The sequence below is a fragment of the Thamnophis elegans genome, chromosome 12 (genome assembly GCF_009769535.1).
Source record: "Thamnophis elegans isolate rThaEle1 chromosome 12, rThaEle1.pri, whole genome shotgun sequence".
Lineage (NCBI taxonomy): Eukaryota > Metazoa > Chordata > Lepidosauria > Squamata > Colubridae > Thamnophis > Thamnophis elegans.
The window spans coordinates 8,458,617-8,467,365 of record NC_045552.1 but is presented as its reverse complement, the minus strand read 5'-3'; the positions used below and the strand labels follow the sequence as shown (position 1 = coordinate 8,467,365).

The 8,749-nt window shown below is 39.8% G+C and overlaps 1 protein-coding gene across 1 annotated transcript; it reads left to right on the top strand.

Annotated features, from left to right (window-relative positions):
- The first annotated feature begins 4,317 nt into the window (after positions 1-4,317).
- On the top strand, positions 4,318-8,478 carry LOC116515968 (lens fiber membrane intrinsic protein-like). The gene is made up of 5 exons (XM_032228297.1): positions 4,318-4,401; positions 4,938-5,144; positions 5,234-5,380; positions 6,990-7,100; positions 8,348-8,478. The coding sequence occupies exons 2-5, from the start codon at positions 4,976-4,978 to the stop codon at positions 8,392-8,394; spliced, it is 474 nt and encodes a 157-aa protein (XP_032084188.1). The 5' UTR covers positions 4,318-4,401; positions 4,938-4,975; the 3' UTR covers positions 8,395-8,478.
- The last annotated feature ends 271 nt before the right edge of the window (positions 8,479-8,749 follow it).

Sequence of the window (8,749 nt, the reverse complement as noted above, 5' to 3'; positions counted from 1 at the left end):
GAGATGACCAGTGAAACTGAATTGGTAACCTGGAGGCACAGATCGGAATTATTGGTCCTGTACCAAATTTATAAGATAAAGGATGAAGGCAGAAGAACTGCTTTTAATGTAGTAAAACAGCCACACATTCCCAGCCCCTCCCCATCCCATTTTTTTCTCTAAAATATTCAGATTGTTTCTCCCTGAAGTCCGTTTGGATATGTAAATCTTAAGAACTTTGGGAGACTTCTGAAAGCAGGTCCCACAAAGCAGGATTTCTCCTCTTCTCCCTTATTTTCTGTTCCAGGAAGCCAAAGGTGCTAAAGTAGAATAAAATATGGATTAAAAATATAAGAATGAAGACATGGCATAAAAAGGATAGTGAGAAGCTTGCTTAAAAGAAATGTCTTCAGCCTCTAACCACAAGATGTTCCAGCCAACGTCCCTATGTCAAAAGTCCAAACCACAAGGTTCAGATAAAGTTCATTATTGACACATAATCCATACCTGTAACAAAAGGAGAAGTAAGACCTTCATCTCCTTATAAGGCTTTCTCCCCAAGGTAAATAAGAAGAAATGAATTAAATGCTTCCGTGTTACGCTGCCTTTGAGAATGTATAAGAACGCGTGCTTTGACAATGAAGGTGGTTCAGAATTTACAATGTTAGCTATTTCGCTAACTTTCTGAACCTGGCTGCCAAATAAACTTTTCCTGGATCCTGAGAAGTCTAAAGCCTGTTATTTTCTGCAACAGTGCCTTTTGGTTTATCCACACCCATTTGCACCATCCAAGTAACCCAGGGGGTATAGATAAACTTCCAAGTGGCCTCCATGACTATCAGAAAAAGTACTAATGACTAGAAGTCTGCAAGGGATATACGTAAATCCTTCCCTCTTCCACCATTCAGTCAGAACTGAAGAAGCATCTTGGATGAGAAGTGAATGTCTTGAAAGGGGCGGGGGGTGGAGTCCAATTGCCTTTTGAAAAAGCATCTTTGGGGTAACCATGACCTGGATGACCGAGAATCTCCATAGATTTTTTCAGGAAAGCTGATTTCTGTTCTGCCCAAGGGGAAAGAAAAAATAAAATTAATTTTCTTCCTGCCAGAAGAAATAGGATGGAATTATTCCTGGCATGCCTTCCTTCCAAGGATGGTGATCAAGAAGTCTCTGGATAACACACACACACCCCCAAACTCACCTTGGCTGCATCTCAGATTTTCCCCTTTTCCATATGACACCTTTAAATTTTTGTTTGCTGGAAATCAGAGTTTTTGTGTTTTAGTATAAGGAACTCTAAAGAATTACCATATTTTTCAGAGTATAAGACGCTCTGAAGTATAAGACGCCCCTAGCTTTTGGGGAGGAACACAAGAAAAAAATCTGCCTCCCAGCAATTTGCCTCCTTGCAGCAAACAGCAAACCAATTGCCTATTGATGTCTCTGCACCCACCCCCCCATTTTTGCCCAACGCAGCCTGTTTTTGGCCTATGTGCTTCCCATTTTCCGCCCGTATGTGGCATACATTCTCAGGCTTCGGCATTTTATCATTGTATCCGTATAAATCACCCGTCCTTCAAAGTGTCTTTACGTCTGAAAGTATTTGGAGGGGGAAATGGTATTTCCAATTCAACTGAATTTAGGCAATTGGGAACTACTTTCAACGATGACTTTTTTATCAATGACTGAACTTTTTATCTCTTAAGCATGTGCAAAATATCTTCTTTGATAAAAAGGCATAAATATTTGCAATGTTTCAAAGACCCCCCGAGAGGCTGTCCTGCCTGACCCAGTAGTTTTCACACTTAATGTCCAAATTTCACTTTATGTCCTACTTTATCCCCCACCACCCCATTCTAGACTCTATTAATACCTACAATTGAGTCTAGCCTGTTAGATTAACAATATAAGCATGCAGGATACAGAATAGCAAAAAAGTAAGGATACAAGCAATGCACATCTTAGGGCTTATCTTCCGGAATCACTTTCTCCACTTCTAAGAGTGCAATTTGAATATACGAGCTAGGATCTGAAACTTCATCTTCCTTGAGGGTATGTGGGGTTAGGCTTTCCATTAACATTAACTACTTTTCAGCCTGTATTTCTTTTACAGACCTCATAACGAGCTGTTTAAGCAAGGGTATTATGCAAGGGAGGAAGGCTAATCTTGCGATTCCACATAATAAAAGAAATACCATTTGTTTAATCCAACCTGTTCCCGGTAGCCAAGAGAACCATTCATCGGTCCCTTGCATTCTTTAACCAAATGAGGAAGCTGGGTTTTGTAGTTCTTTAACTACCCCCCCCCCCCACAGACCGCTCCTGATTTATTCATATAGAAACAGCAATCTTCTCCCAGGAATACACATAGCCCACATTTTTCAGCAGTCAAAAGATCTATGGCATGCCGGTTCAGCAATTTGGTTCAGGCTTTCTTGGAATTCCTCCGACAGCTCCCTGAACTTTGTAATGGAGTGGGTCATTCCACCTACACCCGTTCCAACTGCAGTCCCTATTCTCAAGATCGCTAATAGCGGAATTAGGAGCAGCCCTCTTTTCTGGACATGTCCCATGAGGGGTACAGGGAAGGTTTGATCCCCACTTACCACCCATTTTAGGGAGGAGGTGTATTAGAGTGCATGTGCCAGTCCAATTGGTGGGTAAACATCGATATGCATTTCTCCCACATAGGAAGAAAACTCCATTTTCTCCTACACATACGCCGATGTTCACGGAGAAGGCATGGGCTCCGAGGTTCCTTTCATTAGTCCAGACTTGTAAGGTTCCTGCTAGGAACATACCAGTCAGGGGCTGTAATGGAATTTCTTGATTAGGATCCATTAACTTATTCCTGAGGTCTGGTCCTTCAAAGAGATATAGCAATAGCAATAGCAATAGCAGTTCGACTTATATACCGCTTCATAGGGCTTTCAGCCCTCTCTAAGCGGTTTACAGAGTCAGCATATTGCCCCCAACAATCCGGGTCCTCATTTTACCCACCTCGGAAGGATGGAAGGATGAGTCAACCTTGAGCCGGTGAGATTTGAGCAGCCGAACTGCAGAACTGCATTCAGCTGAAGTAGCCTGCAGTGCTGCATTTAACCACTGTGCCACCTCGGCTCTATATTGCAAAAGTAAACACAAACTCCCGTAGCGGATTGCATTGTAAGCCAAACGGGAAGTCAAGGTGGTTGGAATGGCCTTGGGCAGCTTCCAGTGGTCAGATTCCCCTCCCATCGGTTAAAAACAAGTGGAGGTGGGAGCGAGAAAGTGTCTTTCTGTTGGAAGAACTTGTGAGCAGAGGGAGACATGCTGCGAGTCAATTTTTCGTCTACAAGGGTTTTCCTGGGGGCAAGATACACTTCAGATGGGCATTGTTCCTCTGATAGTGACCCCACAGGATTGCCAGGTTAATTTGCCAATCAAATTAATGAAGACGATCCAAGACAAGGACTTTACCAGGGACAAGGGAGTGGGGGTCGAAAGATGCGAGGGGTCTGTGAGTATTTTCACAGCCCTTTTTTTGACTCACACCGTGTACAGGTCCTCAATGGAAGGCAGGTTGGTAGCAATTTTTTTTTTGGCTCATAAATGATCAAAGAGGAACTGAAAAAGGAATCAAATTCCCCATTTCTCATAACTAGGTGTGGCGGAATAAGTGTCTTTTTCATTTTTTAAAAAATTTCATTGATGTTGTGACTTTTCCAGTAGCAAGTAGAAACAAAACAGAAACTCTGAATGTAGAACAATTTCACAAAGTAAACGTAACACTATAATGCTGCACAAAATGACTCAGAATGAATTGAACAGATTTTAGTGTTGGGTGCCCACACAGTTATGGGGCTGGTTGCCCCCATGAGAAGCCCCTCCCCATCTGCATTCAAACTCCTAGTTTCCCTATCACAAAACTCTCCAATTTTTGTAGTTTTATAATGTTGTTTTAAGTTTTTTAATATTTTAATCTTAAATCATTTGGTTTTTTAATGTTTCAATATATTAATTAAATTGTGCACCACCAAGACCCCCTCATTGAGAGAGAGAGGGATGGTTAAGAAGTTTGATCTATGAATAAACTAATCAAATTTTCATGGATTTTTTTGAGTGAATTGAAAGGCATAGAAACTTAATCAATAAATAAAATTTATTTCTAGATGCGAAGTTTAATGGTTCAAACTGCAGTGACTCTTACATTGATATGTTGCAAGCATTTTAAGATCTGAGAAAGCCAAGAATTAAGAAATTCAACAGGAAACAAACTTTATATGGGCGGGGACCCAATTTGGATATCATATAAAGCGTCCCTTCCTGATAAAGGAAGTCAAAGTCATTGGTTAACGTATTATATGTGGCACTCAAGCATTCTAGACTTCTACTTCGGAGAGTTATCACCTGCAGAACAGTCAAAGAACAATTTCTAAGCTGGTGAGATAGTATTTCTTTATTTCTTTAATCATTTAAGAATTGACAAATTTTATTCTTAATGAGCTTCAAGAAGTACTGATGGGATCTAATTCTAATCTTTTGAAATCAATATTTTACGCTAGGCTCCTTCACTTAAGATTGTGGGGAAAGCTGCATATGTTTTTTCTCCTTGCTGAATAATACTTCTAAGCACTGTTTGTTTCATAATTAATAATGAGATTAATAGCGGCTCAATTAATACATTAATACATTAACTAAGTAATGTATTAGCTCAATTAATGTATTAGCTCAAGATGCCTTGACAAATCCCAAAGGTCAGATCTTCCTTCAGATGTTCGGCTTCTTAAAATGTTTGTTCATTTCTGATAAACTTGATCGCTCGTCCGTTTAAATCAGGGTTGTCCAAACTTGGGAACTTTAAGACTTGTGGACTTCAACTCCCAGAATTGTTAGCAGACAAAGTAATTAAGCGGCGTCACCATAAATGATCAAAGTAATGAACATCAGTAACATAAAATTAATGTTGTTCCATCCAGACCTCTCGGCCAGTGGCAGACCAGTGCATCCCACAGAAATGAGTGCCCTGCATTTCGGTGCTGTGTTGTCTTCCTTCATCAGCCTTCTATTTCTGATCCTTGCCTTGGCCACAGACTATTGGATAGCAATTCCCGGAAACCACATGGGTCTATGGAAAGTTTGTGAGGACCATAAATGTTACCCACTTCATTTGGAATTGGTGGGAGGTAAGATTCAATATTCCATAATGCATCACTAATCTGAAAGGTCCAGGATCCTCCACCTTGAATCTTGTGTCTGCATTGGCTTCTTACAGCTTCTTTACATGCCATCCGAACCTTCATGTTTCTGGGGATGATTAATGGCGTTTTCTCTCTCGGTGGGCTTTGTGTCCTGTTTTGGAAACCCCTTCTTGGCAATATCTCCATGAGCAGCACTGCATGGTTTGGCAGCTTTACTGCAGGTAAGGATCTGTACAAGAGTCTTTTCACCGATACCATTTTTTTGTGTGGCTTAGTTTAAAACTATGACTATTATTATTATTATTATTATTATTATTATTATTATTATTATTGTTATTGTTATTGTTATTGTTATTGTTATTGTTATTGTTATTGTTATTGTTATTATTATTATTTTGTCTGTGTGTGTGTGTGTGTGTTATAATTCTGCTGACTGCCAGCAGTTTGATCCTCACTGGCTCAAGGTTGACTCAGCCTTCCACCTTTCCGAAATTGATGAGGACCCAAGTTGTTGGGTGCAATATGCTGACTCCGTAAAGTGCTTAGAGAGGGCTGTCAAGCACTATGAAGGGTTATGTAAGTCCAGGTGTTATTGCTATTTAAAACATCCTCCTCACTGTCATTCCTAATTCTATATTCTGCCTGCTTTTGAAGTTCCTTCAGTTCAAGTTTTCAGAGGAAGATAGTTAATGAAGATATCTCAAAAGATAGTTAATTCCACCCTTTTTCTTATGGGCCACCCAGTCCAAATGTTCACCAATCTCTTATTTCATGTTCTTATGGGAAAGGCAGGTTGGGACATCTGCTCAATGTGTCCTTGAGGTGACAGCAATGTCTCATGGAAGCTGACGGATGCTTGAATACCATTCTCCCACCCCTCCATCCCACCCACCCCATTGCCTGTTATTGTCAAGTGGCAAACAAAGGTGAAATGTAGGTGAAAATGTGTGTGAGCCTTGAGAGCATGGTTGGGGCCAATGAACCTAGTAGGCATTTCCAAGGGCAGAAAAGACATGGCTCCAATATCTCATAAGATGGCACAGTTTAGTTGAAGGGAGATGGAACATACCCATTTTATCTGACTTTGTAGGAGGGAGAGGGACAATGAGACAAAGACAGTCCAATAAAGATCCAGGAACCAAATAAGAAAAGGCTTTATAGATGAAAACCAACATCTTGAATTGCACTCAGAAACCAACCAGCAACCATTGCAGAAGTGTTGATGCCAGGTGGACATACTGAAGCGTATTCATAATTCCTCATGCAGCCACCTTTAGTTTCCAGTGTGTTTTTCAAAGTTATCTTCAAGTGTGACCCTAGCTCAGACTAGAGATGACTAAAGCATAAGTGGCTGTGAGAAAAGTCTTTTGATCTAGGAAAGGATGCAGTTCCCAATTTGACACAGAGAAAACAAAATTGGCAAAGTAACCACAGGTGCTTTTTTAAAAGGCAACTGGACTTCCTTTGTTTTTCACTGAAGATGCTTTGCTTTTCATCCAAGAAGCTACTTAAAGTTCTCTTTTGGTTGAGAAGCAAAACGTCTTCAAGGAAAAACACAGAGAGTCCACTAGGCTTTTGAAAAAAAGTACTTTTGAGGACAACCATGACCTGGATGATTGAAAAATCTCCATAGATATTCGGCAAATGAACTCATCTTTCGAAGCGCCAGTTTCTGAGATTGGAGCAAATATGAAAAACTTGGTCTATTCTAATGCAATAAGCATCCCAAAAGGCGGTTGCTTTCTTTGCAATGAGAGCAGAAAAGCCCATTGGTGTCTTCCATACTTCTGAAGGAAAGGTTTCTACCTCTACCTCTCTCTTGATTTTCAGGCCTCTGCGTCATGATTGCCATGTCCATTTTCACAGGAGTTATTGACATCCCCTACTATGGATGGTCTTTTGGCTTGGGTTGGGCCTCTTTTCCTTTGTATCTTCTAACTGGTAAGGATCTTTTTTGGATACCCTGGTGAGATTTCTTTTAAAGATACATCTTTATGCATTCTGTATATTTTCACAACAATGAAACGTATTTCATTTTGGGTTGGGAACTAAGCGCATTTCCCTGGCGGGAGAGGAATCAGCAACATTTAAACCAGAGGTGGGTTGCTATTTTTTTTTAATTGAGAATTTTTTTTTAAAAAAAAAGGCTTTTACAAATATTTACCTCCCGTCCCCCACCCGAACCCACCCGAACTCAACCCCCCAACCTCCCCCCACCCCCGACTTCCCAGAACAAATACAGGGTATAAATCTTTAACAAAGATGTTCTAAAATAAACTTAAAGAAAGTTAGTATCAACTTTCATTTGAGCTTTAACTCCTCTTTGCTAGGCTAACTCTAAAAAGATTATATCATTCCTTGCTTCTTCAGTCATAAACTATCTGGAATTTCTTAGCCTCGTATTTATTTTGAATGTAATCAATCCATCTTCTCTGCTCCAGTTTATATTTCTCATTTGAGTGGTCTTTGAGATATGCTGATATTTTAGCCATCTCTGCTAGGTTTGTAACTTTTAATGTCCATTCTTGAATAGTAGGCAGATCTTCCTTCTTCCAGTATTGTGCCACCAACAGTCTTGCTGCCGTTATTAAATGCAAAATCAAGTTAGTCTCTATAACAGTACAATCAGTAGTTATACCTAACAGGAATAACTGAGGGGTAAACTTTATCCTTTTTTAAAGAACATTTTGCATAATCCACCATATTTTTATCCAAAATGCTGTAACCTTTTTAAAAGTCCACCATATATGGTAATATGTAGCATCAACACAATCACATCTCCAGCATTGAGGTTGTAAATTCGGATACATACAGGCCAGTTTTTTAGGATCTAAATGCCATCTATAAAACATCTTATAAAAGTTCTCTCTCAAATTTTGGGCATCTATATATCCTGTATTGCAGCTTATCCAATCCCTTGCTTGGTTGGGACCAAAAATATTTGAAGTTCCTGGCATTTAGGAGATGCTAGTTTACCTCACATATCTGAGTTCAAGACTGTGTGCAGTTAAGAGCAATAGGTCTATTCTGGACCTTCCACTGACTTTTAAGGATTAGAGCTTGGTCATAAACAGGGGGATAAAGAGATGAGGTTGAGTTCAGAACCCCATAAATTCCTGGTTATTTATTTCTTTAAAATTCTACTTCCTCTGCTGGGTGTCTAATCCATTATTTCTCTCTTCCGACAGGTGGTCTTGCTTATACATTGCATAGGAGTACAGCAGCAACAGCGTAGGAGAAATATGACACTGTCCTTGGAGATGACCAGGGAAACTGAATTGGTAACCTGGAGGCACAGATCGGAATTATTGGTCCTGTACCAAATTTATAAGATGAAGGATGAAGGCAGAAGAACTGCTTTAAATGTAGTAAAACAGCCATACATTTACAGCCCCTCCCCATCCCATTTTTTTCTCTAAAATATTCAGATTGTTTCTTCCTGAAGTCCATTTGGATTTGTAAATCTTAACCTTGGCTGCATCTCAGATGTTCCCTTTTTCCATATCACACCTTTAAATTTTTATTTGCTAGAAATCAGAGTTTTTGTGTTTTAGTATAAGGAACTTTAAAGAATTACCATATTTTTCAGA

What these genes read in the sequence shown, in the direction of transcription:
- LOC116515968 (XM_032228297.1), top strand. Translation starts at nt 4,976, where the DNA reads ATGAGTGCCCTGCATTTCGGTGCTGTGTTGTCTTCCTTCATCAGCCTT. An exon ending in GTTTGGCAGCTTTACTGCAG is followed by an intron (nt 5,381 to 6,989) that starts GTAAGGATCTGT and finishes CTTGATTTTCAG; the next exon opens with GCCTCTGCGTCATGATTGCC. An exon ending in TCCTTTGTATCTTCTAACTG is followed by an intron (nt 7,101 to 8,347) that starts GTAAGGATCTTT and finishes CTCTTCCGACAG; the next exon opens with GTGGTCTTGCTTATACATTG.